The sequence below is a fragment of the Hemiscyllium ocellatum genome, chromosome 16 (assembly GCF_020745735.1).
Source record: "Hemiscyllium ocellatum isolate sHemOce1 chromosome 16, sHemOce1.pat.X.cur, whole genome shotgun sequence".
NCBI classification, from domain to species: Eukaryota; Metazoa; Chordata; class Chondrichthyes; order Orectolobiformes; family Hemiscylliidae; genus Hemiscyllium; species Hemiscyllium ocellatum.
The window spans coordinates 74486186-74505386 of NC_083416.1; the positions used below are offsets into that span (position 1 = coordinate 74486186).

The window sequence follows — 19201 nt, forward strand, 5'->3', positions numbered from 1 at the left end:
ACTATTGATATTTGTGCTGATAAACGTGAGCAAAGTTGGACATTAATAATTAATTTAAGGGTGAGACTGATATAGTGGCAATGTCACTGGATTACTGATCCAGAGGCCCAGGTTAATATTCTGGAAATTTAGATTCAAATCCCAACATTGGCAACTGGTGGGATTTAAATTCAATTAATAGCAAGCTAATTTTAGCAATGCTGATCATAGCACATATTATCGATTTATTATAAAAACCCACGATGTTCACAAAAGCCCCTTAGGGAAGGAAATCTGCTTTGGTTACTTCACCGAACCTCCACACTGTCTGTTCACCCCTGCCCCCTTCTCCACCTTTGTCAAAAGGATAAAAAAAAAACATTTTCCAATCACCTTCAGTTTGAAAGAAGAGTCATGTCAGACTTGAAATATTAACTTAATCTCTCTCCACAGATGCTGCCAGACCTACTGAGTTTCTACAGCATTTTCAGTGTTTGTTTCTGCACTGATCTAGCCGGTGAATCCAGGCACACAGCAATGTGGTCAACTCGTAGCCACTCTTTGAGCTGGCTGAGTAAGGCATTCAGTTCAGAAGAAATTTAGTGATGGATGACAAATGTTAGCTTTTCTAGCAATGTTCACATCCTGGAAAAGAAAATGGAAAACTCATGCCCACTATTTTTGCAACTTTATACAAAATTATTGCTTTAAACTGTGCACAAATCTTGAGTTTTCAAATGCTGGGGAAGTGCTTCCATTGTGGGCAGATTAGCAACCAAAATTTACTGATTCACAGATCGACGTCCATTACAGTTCCTTGTTTTTGGACAGATTTGCCAATATTTTGAATTTCTGCACCATATTTGGCATACTGAAACATCACTAACCATTTCACAAAAGTGTTATCAAACACAACACAAGCATGAAGCAACAGAAGAAATAAACACAGGTGATCCAAAGCTCGATCCAAGGGCATTTTAAAGAACATCTTGCAAGATGCCTGGTAGGGAGAGGCTGACAGATAATAGAGCTCACAGCAGGTCCACCAGGGAAGTAGTTGAGAGAAAAGATGCGCAGATATTGGAGGGTTACAAGGTAGGAGGAAGTTTCAAGAAAATGAAGGGGCATGGCTGATCAGTGGGTATGCAGAATGACAAACCTGTTGCTGTTGGTGAACAAGACTTAGTGAGAGTTGGTTGGGCCTGTATTATAAAGGAATAAATCCTGATCCCTGAGGGTATGTTTTCCAGGAGTAACTGATGTGAAAATGCTTCTGCTATCCCTCCATAACATAAGACTCCTGTGTGGATATTATTGTATTGAAGAATTTATTGCAGCTAACTGTGATGTATAAATGCTACATTCAAAGGTACACAAATGGCTGGGTTGTGATAGGTTTACATTCGAACAATATGCTTTAAGTGATACTTCAAGTACCTGGAGGCAGGATGGAGTATGATTCCGTCATGCAATCAGTTTAAGCAGCACTCCTCAGTACTGTCCCGTGAACAATGCTATGCTGACTCATTAATGCCCCTCTCATACTACAATGCTTTCTTTCTACGGTCCTTCCAACAGTGCAGTACTCCTTTAGTATCATCTCTCCAATTATGCAGCCCCTCTCTCTCAGTACTGCCTCTCCAACAATGCAATGCTTTCTCGGTGTTACCCCTAGCACTCCCGCGCTACTGCCTTCTGATTGTAGGCAGGGCTAAATTCTTGTGAAGAAAGTTCTGTTGGACCTCTCTGCAGCTCTTTTGTTTAAACTGTAACCAGATTGTAATCTCCAGGATGTTAGGCTTCACCTCTCTGACATCATTATGTTTTTGTATTTTGTTTCAGGTCGTTTAGCAAACAGAGAGCTGCAATTGAGAAGGAATATGGTCAGGTAAGCAGTTGTACCAGGGCTAAACCAGTAAAGTTCACAAGAGCCATATGAATTATGAGGCAGTTTAGATTTTAAAATGGGAAAGGTATGTTTAGGACCCCTACAATGTCGAAACAGTCGACACCAATCCTCCAAAGAGCATCTCACCCAGACACACCCTATCACTGCATTTCCCATGGCCAACCCACCTAACCTGCACATCCCTGGACACTATGGGCAATTCAGCATGGCAAATCCACTGAACCCACACATCTTTGGACAGTCAGAGGAAACCAGAGCAGATATGTGGAGAATGTGCAAACTCCACACAGTCACCCAAGGCTGGAATCAAATCTGAGTTCCTGGTGCCGTGAGGCAGCAGCACTAACCACTGAGCCACTGTACCACCCTGATAATTCTTGACCCTTTTTGTTTAGAAATCCCCATCTCTCAGTTATCCATCCCAGATTGACTTTATTGACCTCGCGGGCTAACTTGACAATCAGTTGGCACCTTTTTCACCTTCAGTGCAAACTGTTGTGATTGTTTGGAATTTGATGCTCTCGTGTTTGTCCCGGTGAGTGCCAGGACTGAAAGTTTGGATAATGCAAGTGGAATCTCCCCAGCCCCTGAACAACATGGGTTGTGGCAAGAAAGTTGGCAAAATCACATGAGGTGGCTAACAAGGGGCTTCTCGATGGCCAGAGTGTAAAGTCTCCTTTTCCATCCTGCATTGAATGGTGAGTCAAGGTTCATGCTGGTGAAAGAAGCCTAATTACATTCATCAGTGTAGGCCAACATTATCATGCCATCTCACCTCACTAACATGCACCCTCCCAATCTCCTCCTCGCTGGATAGAAACAACATGGTGACAGTTCCTGACGGGCAGGTCCAAATGGTGACTCAAGCTCACCTGTAGCTCATCCAGACCTCCATGTTGGACACCAATATTGCGGGGCACATTCCACAGACAATGAGTATGTGCAATGCCAACCCCTCCCATCCCACTACACACCAGGACCTCCAGTTCCCTGTCGACATACCTGGGGTGCCAATCTATCAGACATGTCATGTGTTAGCTGACAGGAGCAGTATGCCAGCACTTGACCGGGTGCAGGGCTAGGCTTTAAAGATGGTTCCAGTGCCAGGAATCCTGGTGTGTACTTCCACCATGGTGAGTGGGAATGGGATACCACAGGGGCATGGTCCATGGGTAATGAGTTGAATGTGGGAAGTGAAAACTCTTTAAGGCTCCATGAAGCTTGCCAAAATTGACATTTTGCCGTCTTCTGGTAAAGTTCAGCCCCTCATCTCTCTTTTTAGCAAGATTTGATTCTGTACGACCAAGCAACTAATTGCCTTTGCAACTGCCCCTTTACTCCACTTACACGGTCCACTTCAATGTGCTTCCCTTGGTGTATCCTATTCTTGATTATAACTCCCTCATTGTTAATTTATGTCTGAGTGCGTTGTGGAAACATTACGTCAAATGAAGTGATGATGCGTGGATCTCCCTCCGCAAGACTGCCAGCTTAAGTAATAAAGGGTAAAACCAAGGATCAATGGACGTCTGTTGACCCAGGTTATTCAGGGATATGGAATCAGAGACAGTGGATGAACAGAGATCAGCTAGAAGCTCATCGAATGCTTGACACTGAATGGCCACCTCCTGTTCCCTTCACTTGAGGAAACTGTTTACACGGTGCGTTGACAATCCTGGTGGTTAGTCTTAGCCTCCAAGCCCGTTTGCAAGATCTAGGTGTCTGCCAAATCCATTTACATCCTCTTGTTGTCCTACTCTCTCCAGCAGAATGTCCTGGATAGAACCTCTGGCTGATGGCGTGCTCTCTGATTCCACATTCAACACTAAACCACACCCTCACCCCTGGCTGCCATCACCACAGTGCTCCACTTCTGGCATTACCTGGTACTCCCCAGCCTGGGAACAGCACTCGAGGGAAATTGGAGAATATTGAGATCCACTGTCTCCCAGCGAGATACTCAGTAACCCGTATCCTCACATACTGCATTAGCCTTCATGTTGCACTCACTCAATCCTCTATAATAGTCTGCCTTCCATTTCATCCACCAGCCCCTCGGCCTTTCGTGCCTGCTCCCTCATTTGTGCTCAATGTCTTCCTTAGGCCTTTTGTTTGTCACTTCGGTTGAAACAAGTTTTCACCCCCCCTTCCTTCAACCCAACTCTGAACCAGAATCTCAAGTTTACGATGCACTCAGGGAGGTTCTAGATGAATTTAAATGGAAGCTAACAGAAGGAGCAAGTGCTCCTTCCCCTCTATAAAAGTTTCATCACATCTCTCCTTTCTGCGACAAGAATTTTGCTGAAGGATGTGAGGGGTTATCAGCTCAGGTGATAATGCTGAGCTGCTTCATGTGGTCCCAGGTTTTATATCACAGAATATATAGCACGGGACCAGTCACCTGTCCAAGATGTTGGTGAGACCACATCTAGAGAACTGCGAGCAGTTTAAGTCCTTTTTGTTTAAGGAAAGATATCATTTCACCAGAGATAGTTCCGAGAGTGTTCATTAGAATGATCCCGGGTTTGGAGGGCTTGTTATATGAGCAAAAGTTAAACAGGTTGGCACCCTGTTCCTTGGAGCTGAGAGGAGATCCTCATTGAAACAGATTGGATTTTGAAGGGGCTTGACAGGGTCCCCTCATGGGACAGTCTGGGACCAGAAGGTATGATTAGATTAGATTAGATTACTTACAGTGTGGAAACAGGCCCTTCGGCCCAACAAGTCCACACCGACCCGCAGAAGCGCAACCCACCCATACCCCTACACCTAACACTATGGCATGGCCAATTCACCTAACCTGCACATCTTTGGACTGTGGGAGGAAACCGGAGCACCCGGAGGAAAGCCATGCACACATGGGGAGAACATGTAAACTCCACACAGACAGTCGCCTGAGGCTGGAATTGAACCGGGGTCTCTGGCGCTGTGAGGCAGCAGTGCTAACCACTGTGCCACCGTGCCGCCCACACGGTGTAGTCTCAGAATAAAGGAATGCCAATTTAAGACAGAGACAAAAAGGAATTTCTTCTCTCTGAAGGTTGGAACTCCTTGTGTATATTTTAAGGTTGAGATAAATCCTTGTTCCGTAGAGAAATCAATGGTTATGGGGATAGGGCAGGAAAGTGGTCGTGAGGGAGGTTGTATCAGGCACGAGCCTATTGAGTGGTGGAGCAGGCTTGAGGGGCCGAACAGCCTACTCCTGTTCCTATTCCCGATGGTTTTATCATCATACCTCCCTGCATTAATAAAGTCCTCCTGATTTCCCCTTACAGCAAAGAAGGCGTGTCATAATCTGTGTGACTGAAATGCCCTAATCGCTGATGCCATTTGGCTGCATTGTCTCCAACTGGCTATGGAACATAGCAACAGCAGTAGGTCACTCAGACACTGACAACTGCATTGGAAAAGGGTTCCGAGTCAGGCAGGGCATGGGAGTGAAGCTGTGAATGGAGGAACAAATGGAAAGTTTTCTTTTCCTTCTCAGTGTATCGTTAGTATTTGGAATTTCTTTCCCTAGAGAGCAGTGGAGGCAGGTTGATTTGAATCTATTTAAGGACACGAGTGCCAGATTCTTGACTGACAATGGAAGTCAAGGATATTTAGGGTGGGCACAAAACTTATCAAGTGGCAGAGCGCAATTAGAAGGTCATAAGCTTTTGGAATAGGGTGGGGATAGAGAAGTGGTTTGGAGTGAGGGAGGGAATGGGAAGTGTGGTTGGGATAGGGAGATGGAGGATGGGTCACTTGGACTCAGATTCGGGGGTGGGGGAGGACATTGGAAAGTCTTCTCAGGCCAGAACTAGGCCTCTGCTTTCCTGCCTCTTGCAACTCTTGCTCCACTTGTTCCTGTTTACTTTTGGTCCGAACAGGAATTTCATTCCCGAGAATTCTTGGCTGGAGAGATCTATGAAAGGGTCTTGGCTTTACTTCAGTTTTAAGGCCTGGATTCGGTAATGGACACTGATGGGGAGTTGGACATAAGCCACAGTCTCCATGTAAATTCCAGGCGCCATCTGAATCTAAATGGAACCTCCTAATAGTTTGATGAGGGGAAAGGTCAGCTCCTGATCATTGCCCAGTGAGTTCCCTATAAAATTTGCGTGTCAGTCTAATGTATTTTTAAACTTGGGATATAGTCACTGCATGAGCTACATTTCATTAAGAGTCTCTCCAGCATGTTTGCAAGAAAAAAAAAATTCAATAAGCTTTGATGATGTTGAGTAGGGGTGATGTCACCTTGTTATTCAGTCACGCTGCCCAGTTATAAGGAAGTTGTTGAGTAATCAGACTTTTGACTGTCCTTTGGCAAAAAGCCAGAAAATGAGTAATCAGGCAATGGCTCCTTGACCAGTCTCCACAGTTTGGCTTTCTGAGTCAGTAGTTAATAATAATAATAATAATGAGCTGCTTTAAAATTCTGAAGTGTGTGTGTGTGTGAATGTGTATGTGGAGGGGGAGATGGTAAGAAGCAGGGGAGATCTTTCAATTTGTGGGAGAGATCAAAACTGAGGGGCATAAATTATTAATATTTATTGACTCTTTTAGGTGTCACTGTCAAGGGCAGAATTTATTATCGAGCTCTTGTTGCCCTTGGACTGAGGTGGCTTGCTAGGCCATTTTAGAGAGAAGCTCAGAGTCAGCCATGTTGCTGTGGGTCTGAAGACCCATGTAGACCAGACTGGGTGAGGATGGCAGATTTCCTTCCCTGAAGGGTATCACTGAGCCAGATGGGTTTTTATGCAAATCAAACAATAGCTTCATGGTCACCATTACTAGTTTTATCTTCTGTATTTATTAATTGAATTCAAATTCCACCAGTTGCTGTGGTGTGTTTTGAACCCAGGGACACCTGGAGTGTTAGGCTGGACTCCTTCAGTGACAACACCGCTGCGCCATCATTCGCCCCTAGAATATAAATAAAAATCAGTCACTAATAAATCAAATAGAGAACTCGGAAGTGATCTCTTTGACTGGAGTGTGGTGAGAATGTGATAGTCACTACCACAAGGAGTGCTTGAGGCAAATAGTATCGATGCATGGAAGGGGAAATGAAATAAATATGAGAGTGAAAGGAATAGCGAAAATGTTGGAATACACTGCGTAAGATTAAAATGTGGAAATATACAATGAAGGTCTTCAAAAGAATGTTTGATAGTTATTTGAAGAGAAATTGTTTCCAATGCCACAGGAGAGTCAAGGGGGGAAGTGAGACTAGCCGTGTGCAGAGAGCTGGCATGGTGATGATGGCCGAGTGGCCACTCCTCTCTTTGCTGTAATGGAGAGTGGGGCTATTCAACCAGCTGTGCTCACACAAATCTTTCATTATTGATCCTGGCTTAAGGTACTCTCTTGCCCCACAACAGTTTACAAGATGAGGGGCTGTCCAGGAACTGTTAGTGGGGTTACGTCGAGCAATGGGGCAAGATGGTATGTGTTATTGTCCTATAATAACACAAAGCTTTTGAGGATCATCTGCCATTGTTGCCTTGCTGTCTTCGGCACTGACTCTAATTGTGTCTTAAAGAAGTTTGAGGTTTGTTTAGGTGGGTCTGTAACTGGACAGGGGTAGACTGGACAGAGACACAGAGCAAGGCCACCAACCTCAGTCAGACATATTGCTGGGGGTCCCATTATTTTACCTCTAGATGCCTCTCTCTCAGTCAAAATGTTTTTCCCCACATTTCCAACCTTTTTAAAAATTAATAAGCAAAACAGATCAATGGAAATAATAAACTTGTTTAAAAGCCTCTCTGATTTTCCTTCTGAATCTTTGATTACTGCTGCATCCTGGAGATTCATTTCTAAAGATTTTTACAGGGTTAGCAACACAGTGCAGGATCTCACATCCTCTCCAACTATTTTCCTGGTTTTTGAGGGAACTGAATTCAAATGCAAGACTTATTTCATCCCCCTGTGCGATCAAGTTGACTTTCACAGCACTATAGGCGACAAATCAGCCCGTCAGCTCTTTGCATACTTTTCACCTTTCTGTATTTATTTTCCTTTATAGGATGTTTTATTTGCTATTTCAGGGGATGTAGACATTGCGTGCAATGCTAGTATTTGTTGCTGATCACTAATTGCCCTTGAAGTGAACAAGTTGTTTGACATCAACTACATTACTGAGGAAATGCAGTCACGTGGACTTTTACAACAAACAGTGATCGTTTCATGGTCACCAATACCAAGGCCGTGTTCAATTTCAGATTTTATCAATTGAACTTAAATTCCACCAGATGCGGTGTGTGGGATTTGAACTCCCAGAGCAGTTGTATTTGTCTCTGGACAGTAGCCCTGTGACATTAACACTCTGTCACTGTCACCCCCTTTCATTTCAGTTCAAAACGAGCTCTTCTCGTTTCCCCAGAGTTGTCCACATCTGGGTTTTGTCAGCCAGCTAAAATACACACCTGCTCCTGCACCAACCTCCATGAAGCAGCTCAATATCACACAGGTTGTCTGTCAACTCGACAGGAGGAAGTGGCTTCACTACTGTCTGCGCTGACCTCATCTTCCTTTGACGCTGAAATTCAAGAAAGTTGCACAACGTGATCCTGAGGGTCAAGTCATGTAATATAGGAGACCACTGGTTTAAAAGAGTTTCTTTCTTTTAACAGTCTCTCTGACTGTGGAGACACTGCCCATCAGCAGGATTTGCATAGTACCTTTAACACGGTGAAGTGCTACACAGGAGCATAACCAAGCCAGAAGAAAATCACATTGAGCCCATCAGCCATGATTGAATGGTGGAGTGGACTCGATGGGCCAAATGGCCTTACTTCCACTCCTATGTCTTACGGTCTTAGCCACTTAAAGAAGTTTTAGGGTCAATAATTGGACTTTGGATAAAAATCTAGGTGTTTCTTAAAGTAGCAAAGGAGGGGAAAATGTCGAGGGAGGGACTTCCAGGGCTGAGGTCCCTGGACAGCGATGTACAAAGTAGTGGCTCTGTAAGAGTTAACATGGAAATAGTACCAGCTTCCTCCAATCTGACAATGTCACACAGTCTTTGGCAAGAGACTGAGGTGCCATCCCTGGCTGCTGAACATCTTTGTAATCACGTCAAAGTTGTCAATGTAATTTTTACCAATGTAATCATGCTACAAACTACATCTCAGCACGGTAGTAGTGTTCCTATCTCTGAGCTAGAATTCCCATGTGCTCCAGAGCGGTGTCATGACATATCAGAATGGGTCGATTAAAGTTTTTATAAAGGAAACCTTGTCGTTAAGACAAGGCGGTCAAGATTGCCAAGTGATTCATTGGGAAGCAAACAGGACCTCAGACCCAACATAAAAAGGTGGATTGGAGGCTCCACTCCACTTGATCCACAAGCTGTTAGGGGTCGGTAACCCAGCATCTGGAAGGAGCTGTAAGCATAGCCACCAATCGTGGAGGAGGGGGGTGGGGGTGGTGGTGATAAAGTGTGGCGCTGGAAAAGGCACAGCAGGTCAGGCAGCATCTGAGGAGCAACAGAGTCGATGATTCGGGCATAACCTTTCATCACCAATAGTGGAGCGGGTGTTAAAATGAGGAGGCTCAAGGCACCAGAACTCGAGGAGTGTAGATTAGATTAGATTAGATTTACAGTGTGGAAACAGGCCCTTCGGCCCAACAAGTCCACACCGACCCGCCGAAGCGAAACCCACCCATACCCCTACATTTACCCCTTACCTAACACTACGGGCAATTTAGCATGGCCAATTCACCTGACCCGCACATCTTTGTGACTGTGGGAGGAAACCGGAGCACCCGGAGGAAACCCACGCTGACACGGGGAGAACGTGCAAACTCCACACAGTCAGTCGCCTGAGTCGGGAATTGAACCCGGGTCTTCAAGCGCTGTGAGGCAGCAGTGCTAACCACTGTGCCACCGTGCCGCCCACGTAGTTCCTGCTGAGAGTCGGAGGACTGGAAGGAAGTACTGTGATAGCGAGGGGTGGGTTTGGAGGAATTGGATAACAGGGGTCAAATTTTGACATTGAGGGGTTACCAAACCAGACGCCAGCGTAAGTTCGTGAACACGGGGGTGATGATTGAGTTGGACTCGATGCAAGTTACGTCACAGAGCAGAGAGGTTTGGACAGTGTATGTGCAAGCTGACATTGTGTTTTGATTAAACTTGCCCGAGGTGATGAAATAAGGATGGAGTCTGTGAGGGGGTGCAGTGTGGAGATGAACCTCTGGTTCAGTTATCAGTGGATTCTAGGATCAGTTAGTCTGGGAAAGGGTGTCTTCAAATTCTCATACCTGAGAGTTAAGTTTACCTGATTGTTCTCTAACTTCACCCTGGGGCTTGTGTAAAACCCAGGACACAGTTCAATCACTGGTTAGACCTTTCTGACCTTACTTTTGATGCAAAGCTTTTTCTTTCAGGCATTGCAGAGGTTGGCTGGACAGTTCTTGAAGAAAGATTGGAATCGTGGAAAACCGGATACAAGTGACAACAGGTAATGGCCTCAGTCAGGAACTGTGAGAGTCCTCGTCCTTCCAGGATTCTGGTGGACGCACCAAGACTTGGTGCAATGCTGGGGACAGGATTTCGGGTCAGTCATCATTGTAAACTGATCTACAAGATTGGACCTCCCTACCCAGTGACACTGGGAGACACAGACTACGACAACATGTGGTCAAAATCTACCATCTCAAGGGGCAGGTAGGGTTAGCCAACAACTGACAGCATACTCATCTATTCCCAGAACAAATAAAACATCTGAACTGATTTTTAAAGAAAGACTTGAATTTATATAACACCTAATCTCAGGATGTCCCAAAGAACCTACAGCCAACATTGTATTTTTTAGACATAGGCAAATGAGCACAGCAAACTACCACCATTGCAAAATGACAAACACATTGTTTGGTTTACTGATGTTGTGTAAGGGATATATATTGGCCTAGGACACCAGGGGGAATGTCAGATCTGAAAGGTAGGCCCTCCAGCAGTTCTCCTTCAATCTAATACCTCTCTGACAGTGCAACACTCCCTCGATACTGACCTTCTGATAGTGTGGCGCTCCCTCAGTATTGACCCTCTGATAGTGCGGCGCTCCCTCAGTATTGACCCTCTGACAGTGCAGCGCTCCCTCAGTATTGGCCCTCTGACAGTATGGCACCCTCTCAGTATTGACCCACTGGCAGTGCGGCACTCCCTCAATATTGACCCTTTGACAGTGCGGCATCCTTCAATACTGACCCTCTGACAGTGCAGCACTCCCTCAGCATTGAACCTCTGACTGTGTAGCACTCCCTCGGTCCTGCATTTAGAGTGTTCACCTGGTGTGCTGCTCTGTATCCCACGGAGCAGTTTGAATCGGCTGTTATTTTTTGTGAATCAGATTCGGCAGATGTTTGGCTGCAGTGCATGATATTTTCTGACCACAGTCTTTGTGATGGACTGGGTGAGTAAGCTCAGACTGTGAGGTGATCTAGTGACTCAGTGGGGAGCATTCCTGTCTCTGAATCAGAAGCTGTGCATTCTCAAACCAGTGCGGGAATGGTGCTGAAATCGTCTGACCTTTGACATTGCCATCCCGGGAAAGAATAATAAATCCCAATCTGGGTCTGCTGGTTACGGATTGAGTCGTCTTGATGTGGTTCGACAGATTTGACACTCGGCGTCCAAAGCCTCCTTACACCTGCTTAAAGAGGAAAGACTGTGTGTGTCTCTGTGTGTGAAGGTACAAACCATAATATAAGACATCAACTGTGACATACTCTCAAATCCTGTCCCCAGTCTTTGTGGCTAACCAGACTCTACAGTTCTTGCACCGATACAGAGGGTGGGTGACACAGTTATGCTACACTGCAGCTGAGACTAGGAAGCATGTTTTTTTTTAACAGTAGCACACAGTGAATTTGGATAAAAGGCAATGGTCGCTAAAGATCTAACATCTCAATGCTGCCCTGAATTAACTCCATACGACTCTTGAACTCCAGTGTGTTTGTACTTACCAGAACTTCCTGAAATATATCAACTCTCTTCATGATCAACTGCTTCCTTCCTAAATGTGTATTCTGTTTTTGAACAATACTTCTGTATTTAATTGAATTTCCCTTCAATATTTTTGTAATTCTGGCCTCATGACCATTACATGTTCTGTCTTGTACTGGAGAGTACGCCATTTCTTGGACACCAACAAAATTAGCAAAGAACTTTGTTTCACAATCATCTACTTTTACCTACCATCTCCCTGACACCCAGACTCACCCTGATATTCCTCACATCCACACTCTCCCCATGTCTCTCAATCCCACTCCCTCCCAACCCCTCCCCATGTCCCTCAATTCCACTCCCTCCCAACCCCTCCCATGTCCCTCGATCCCACCCTCCCCAGGTCCCTCGATCCCATGCCCTCCCCATGTCCCGACTCCCACGGACCTGTACGTGGTGGTTTGGGTCAGGGCGTTACGGGGTGACCCAGAGTGGGATGAGGTTATTGTGCTCGTTGCCTTTTTGTGGCCAGATTGGTTACAGCCTGAATCCGTCACCAGGGAGAGAAAGAATTCCTGGAGTGTGTATTCAGTGCCACATTTGTGTTCATGAAATGGTGTGACCATAACATTTTCTCATCCTCAATGACAAACCACTAGCTGTCTTACACCAATCACATACAGGGACCCGCTGAGGTGGGCTGGTTCAGTGACCAGGTGTGAGGGTCAAAATGTTCCTGATGACTAATTCCAAACTCTCCAGTGGAGAGTATGAGAGAGTGATCCAGGAGTGGCTTTCTCTAAACCCCTACCTTTTGTTTGTTTCCTTGCTGAGATGAATCTGAGGGTCCTGGGCTATTGGATTAACTGGAGCAGTTGCTCTGTTACGCTAACCATTCCATCCCCCTGTTCCCCTGAAGCTGGTATCATGCTACTGTCTATCTCTCTCCCCCTCTCTCTCTCCTCTCTATCTGTGTGTGTGTGTGTGTGTGTGTGTGTGTGTGTCTCAAAATACACACACACACACACACACACACACACACACACACACACACACACACACACACACACACAATCCTGCCTGATCTCTGACCCTAGGCTTAGTGTTCAACATTGTTTCCAGCATGTGTATGTCTTTAACGCCTGCAGCCCCAGAGACAGGGCATTTGGTCCATGCTGTTGGGTAGTCTTCACATGTGACTCCCTCATCATTGTGTTCTCCCAATCCTTCTTTACTCATCTTAGTTATCTGTAACTGCACCTACTCTCCTCAAACACACCCTGTTGGAACAAGTTCAGTTATCAGTCTGTGAAAAGATGTTCCTCATGAATTTTCTCGTGGATTTATGAATGGCGGTCTAATATCTGTAATGACCTGCTTTGGTTGTTTCTTCAAAGGGGAAAGGTCAGGCTGAGATTTGCTGTTGCCTTCAGTATCTCAGTGTTGGGGTCCCTGCTTGCTGGATGGTGGGCCAGTTTAGCAATCTGACTGGAAATTGTACAGGGCAGCAGATTGCTAGTCCCTTATACCATACCCTGCTGGGGGAAGTGGGCGCTGCAGAGGGAAGTGAGTGAAATATAGGAGGAAACACCTGTGATCTGATTCGAGAATAGAAGGGGCTGAATGGCCTCCACCTGCTGCTGTACTCGAGGGGCTGAACGGCCTGTTGCTGTGTTCTAGGATGGCCTCAGTGGTCTGGCGTTCCACCATCGAAGCGACGGTCCAGCTCGGCCTGGCACGTGTTGCGGCAGCGGAGAATTACCGGACGGTCAATGTGGAGGCAGCGAAGACTGTGCGCTCGGCCAAGGAGCTGAGATTGAAGAAGGTGAGACACTGCTCCCTGGCTTTGCCGAGGTTTCTGTCTCATTTTTCTCTGAGCTGTGTATGGCCATTACTGACACAGGGAAGGTATTTTTGGGTGAGTAGGACAAGGTTTTATTGATGCCAATCTAGAGCTGGCAGAGATTGGTGATTGCCATTGACCTACTTCCATTTATAGCACAATTGACCCTTATACCTGAGCCAATTCTTGGCAAGAGCTACCCATGAAGTGACCCACTCTCTCCATATCCATGTATCAATCCCAAACAAATCCTAATGCCCCACTCTGTCTTCTTAGCCCTATGCTGAAAAATGTGTTGTTGGAAAAGCGCAGCATCCAAGGAGCAGGAGAATCAACATTTTGGGCATCAGCCCTTCTTCAGGAATGAGGAGGGTGTGCCAAGCAGGCTAAGATAAAAGGTAGGGAGGAGGGACTTGGGGGAACGGTGTTGGGAATGTGATAGGTGGAAGGAGGTTAAGGTGAGGGTGATAGGCCGGAGCGGGGGTGGGGCGGAGAGGTTGGGAAGAAGATTGCAGGTCAAGAAGGTGGTGCTGAGTCCGAGGGTTGGGACTGAGACAAGGTGGGGGGAGGGGGAATGAGAAAGCTGGAGAAATCTGCATTCATCCCGTGTGGTTGGAGGGTTCCTAGGTGGAAGATGAGGCGCTCTTCCTCCAGGCGTCGTGTTGCCATGGTCTGGCGATGGACAAGGCCAAGGACCTGCATGTCCTTGACGGAGTGGAAGGGGGAGTTAAAGTGTTCAGCCACGGAGTGGTTGGGTTGGTTGGTGCGGGTGTCCCAGAGGTGTTGTCTGAAATTTTCCGCAAGTAGGCGACCTGTCTCCCCAATGTAGAGGAGGCCACATCGGGTGCAGCGGATGCAGTAAATGATTGTGTGGAGGTGCAGCTGAATTTGTTACGGATATGGAAGGATCCCTTGGGGCCTTGAGGGAAGTGAGGGGGGGAGTGTGGGCACAAGTTTTGCATTGTGGTTGCAGGGGAAGGTGCTGGGAGTGGAGGTTGGGTTGGTGGGGGATGTGGACTTGACGAGGGAGTCGCGGAGGGAGTGGTCTTACTGGAACGCTGATAGGGGAGGGGAGGGAAATATATCCTTCTTGGTGGGGTCTGTTTGGATAGAACAGTAGAGGTCCTTTGCAGGTCTGTGAGAGTGTTGTCCTGAGCTGGGGTAGGGCTGACTGCAGGGAATGTAGGTAGCGGCGCATGGCTGCAAGCATGGAGTGGAGGATCCGGAGGGAGGTCTGTTGCTGGAGGCTTCGGATTTGTTGTAGTTACAGGTTGTCCTGGTTGGTTCCAAATTTTGTTGGTCTGAATGTAGTCCGGGGTCAGTCTGTTCCATAGACAGGTGCTGAGAAAGGAGATGTAGCTGTGGTAGCAAGTCTAGCCCTTAGCCCTATGTCAATCTCGAACTAATTCTACCGCCCCACACTCTCTGCATCAATTCCACTGTCCTAGTCTTTGCCTTCAGACCTGTATGAATGTCAAACTAATCTTACTGCTCACTCTCTCTTCACAGAGATGTATCAATCATAAACCTATCACACTGTGTCACCTTGTGCTAGCATTCTACTTCTCTACTGTTGAGTGATTTTCATATTTCTGTTTACATACACACGTTATGCCATCAAACTACAGTGAGTGTGATTACCAACAAACAGGCTATCATTGACTCAAACACAAGGAGGATGAGCACATTGTAATCCTCATGAGAACAGTAACCTGAAGAGAAAGGAATCCCCAAATTCTGATGAAAGGAAGCAATAGACTAAATCTGATTCATTCTAACTGCAAGACCCAAACTCAATGGACAATAAAGCATGTATTTCCATCCGTATGGTATTTATAGAGTCATAGAATCATACAGCACGGAAACAGACTGTTCAGTCCAACCAGTCCATGCCAAACATAATCCCAAACTAAACTAGTCCCACCTGCCTGCTCCTGGTCCCTATCCCTCCAAATCTTTCCTATTCATGTACTTATCCAAATGTCTTTTAAACATTGTAACTGTACATTTCCATAGAGTCATACAGCACAGAAACAGACCCTTTGGTCCAATTTGTCCACGCCAACCAGATATCCTAACCTAATCTAGTCCTATTTGCCAGCATTTGGTTCATATCCCTCTTAACCCTTCCTATTCATATACCCATCCAGATGCCTGTTAAATGCTGTAATTGTACCGGCCTCCACCACTTCCTCTGGCAGCTCATTCCATACACGTACCACCCTCTGTGAAAAAGTTGTCCCTCTAAATTCTTAAAATCCTCACTCCTTTCAAATCCCTTCGAAAGTTACTCATTTTTAAACCTTTCCCATCTCACCTTGAACTTATGCCCTCGACTTCACTCCAAGATGATTTTTTTCCCTTAAAACAGTCAAGACCACACAAATACACAGTATTAAATTACAAGCATTTGCATCAGTCGGCACACAGATATGGCTTTGTGTCTTTACAGCTCTGTCACTAGTACATAAGATTTGTTATTTTTCCAAATGAATGTGCTTATCCCTCAAGCTGCTTTTCACTGGCACTTGTTTAGTACCTGAGGATCCCTGGGTGGAGGTAACACTGACATCTACCAACACCTTGCTCACTTGGCTCAAGCCAATCCCGATGGTGTATCTCAACAGGGTTCCTTTTCAACTGACCAACCAACAACACCCTTCTGAAACAAATACTCACCTCCTCAGCTTCTCTGAGCTACTCACATCTACTCTCTTTTAGATTTCAGTCCCTTGTGTATTAATCCACGGGATTTCCTTTTCCTCTGAACTGTCAACAGAAAATGACCTCCTCAGGAAGGGCTTTGCTTGTTTCTCCTTACATGAGTTTTAAATGAACCCCCAAATAATTCGTTTCCATCTCTCTTTTCAGTTTAATGTTCATCTCCATAGTATCCATAGCCTGAGTCTAATCTATCATGAGTCTACTGTCCTCAACTGTGTTCAGAAACTGTCTTTCCTGAAGAAAGGCTTATGCCCGAAACGTCGACTCTCCTGTTCCTTGGATGCTGCCTGACCTGTTGCGCTTTTCCAGCAACACATTTTCAGCTCTGATCTCCAGCATCTGCAGACCTCACTGTCTCCTCAACTGTCCTCATATCTAGAAATCCCACTCACACCTTTCCCCTCTGTGTGTGGATCTTTTCTCTAATCATAGACTTTGACAGGATACAAACCCATGACCTCTCCCAACCACATCGACTCGGTAATCCTCATCAGGGTGGGGTAGGTGAGACCCATGCTGTTTCTGTGTTTATTTGGCAGTGCTCAGAGCAGCTGGTTAGAATCCAGTCGGAGCTGTTTGAGGCAGTGAAAGAGGTGAATAAAGCGAAGAAGAAGTATTGGCAGATGCAGAGGATTGCTGAGATCGCCCGGGAGAAAGCAGCAGAGGCTGAGGCCAAGTAAGAAACTCAGCGCGGAGTGAAACAGGAACTGGAGCAGGTTGGAAATGCCCATGGATGGGGGAGGTGGGCGACGGGGCGTTCTGAAGAATATTTCCACTTTCACTCATATTTTATTTTCTCCAGATTTCCTTCACCACATCCAACCTTCCAAATATCACTGTTTCTCACTTATATATAGGTCCCATTTACACTGGTTCTCACTAGGGAATGGGGTACCCCATACACACACACTGACTCTCACTGGGGTACGGAGTCCTTACCCTCCCCCCCCCCCCCACACACACACACACACATTGGCTCTCACTGGGGAATGGGGTTCCCCCCCCCATACACACAAACTCTCACTGGGGTACGGGGTCCCATACACGTACTGACTCTCAGTGGGGTACAGGGTCCCCCACACACACTGACTCTCCCTGTGGTATGGGGTCCCCCCCCCCCCCCCCCCCACACACACACACACACACACACACACACACACACACACACACACACACAGACTCTCACTGGGGCACAGGGTCACACACACACACACACACACACACACACACACACACACACACACACACACACACACTGACTCTCACTGGGGCACAGGGTCACACACACACACACACACACACACACACACACACACACTCTGACCCTCACTGGGGTACAGGGTCCCACACACACACACACCACCCACACACACACACACACACACACACACACACACACACACACACACACACACACACACTGACTCTCACTGGGGTACAGGGTCCCCCCCATCCCACCCCCCATCCAACACACACACACACACAGACACACAGACACACACACACACTGACTCTCACTGGGGAACTGGGTCCTACTCACACACACACAGGGTCCCCCCCAAACACACTGACTCTCCCTGGGGAACTAGGTCCCACACATACACTGACTCTCCCTGTGGTACGGGGTCCCCCTCCCCACATACACACACACACACCCACACACACTGACTGTCACTGCAGAAGAGGGTCACACACACACACACACACACACACAGACTCTGACTGGGGTATGGGATGCCTCTCTCTCTCTCTCTCTCCCTCTTTCTCTCCCTCTCGCACTCACGCTCACAATCACACACACAGAGTCTGTCATTCTCGCACACACACTGAATCTCTCTGGGGTTCAGGGTCCCCTCCACACACACACTGTCTCTCACTGGGGAACTGGGTGTCTCACACACACACACACACACACACACACACACACACACACACACACACACACACACACCCTCACTGGGGTACAGGGTCCCACACACACACACACTGACTCTCACTGGGGTACAGAGTCCCAACCATCCCACCCCCCATCCAACACACACACACACACACACACACTGACTCTCACTGGGGAACTGGGTCCTACTCACACACACACAGGGTCCCCCCCAAACACACTGACTCTCCCTGGGGAACTAGGTCCCACACATACACTGACTCTCCCTGTGGTATGGGGTCCCCCTCCCCACATGCACACACACACACACCCACACACACTGTCTCTCACTGGGGAACTGGGTGTCTCTCTCTCACACACATACACACACACACACGCGCACACACACACACACTGACAAACAGGGTCCCCCCCACACACACTGACTCTCACTGGGGAATGAGCTCCCCCACACACACTGACTCTCTCTGGGGTTCAGGGTCCTCCCCACACACACTGACCCTCACTGAGATATGTGTTCCGCAGACACTGACTCTCACTGGATTGAGTACAGCACAGCAAAGACACAAAAATAATGGTGTAATCATCCTGCAAACACATGCCTCCCTCTCCATATTTACCCTGCTGTCTGGGATATCAGTGTGGTGCAGCGTGACGACATGACTTGGTGGAATTTGACCGAGAACTGCTGCAAACTCATCTGGCAATGCTGCATCAGGAGGCGATCAGCTCCAGTCTCTCAAACAGTGGCTTTGGCCTGAAAGATTTTTCTGAGCAATGTTTGGAGTCTGATTGTATGTAAGATACAAACTTCTCACTTTGTGTTCTGAACCAAGTTACATCAGCTCTGGGGGTTTGGGGGTAAGCAGCATTGATTCCCATCTGAGTTTGCCTAGTTTCAAGTTGACTACT

At 46.8% G+C, this 19201-nt stretch overlaps 1 protein-coding gene across 1 annotated transcript in view; it reads left to right on the top strand.

Moving 5' to 3' along the window:
- LOC132823475 (F-BAR and double SH3 domains protein 2-like) overlaps positions 1-19201 on the top strand; it is a 70095-nt gene that overhangs the window by 13846 nt on the left and 37048 nt on the right. The window contains exons 3-6 of the mRNA XM_060837381.1: positions 1822-1867; positions 10268-10341; positions 13506-13650; positions 16932-17068. Of these exons, the coding sequence (XP_060693364.1) occupies positions 1822-1867; positions 10268-10341; positions 13506-13650; positions 16932-17068 (402 nt within the window). The remainder of the gene's footprint in view (positions 1-1821; positions 1868-10267; positions 10342-13505; positions 13651-16931; positions 17069-19201) is intronic.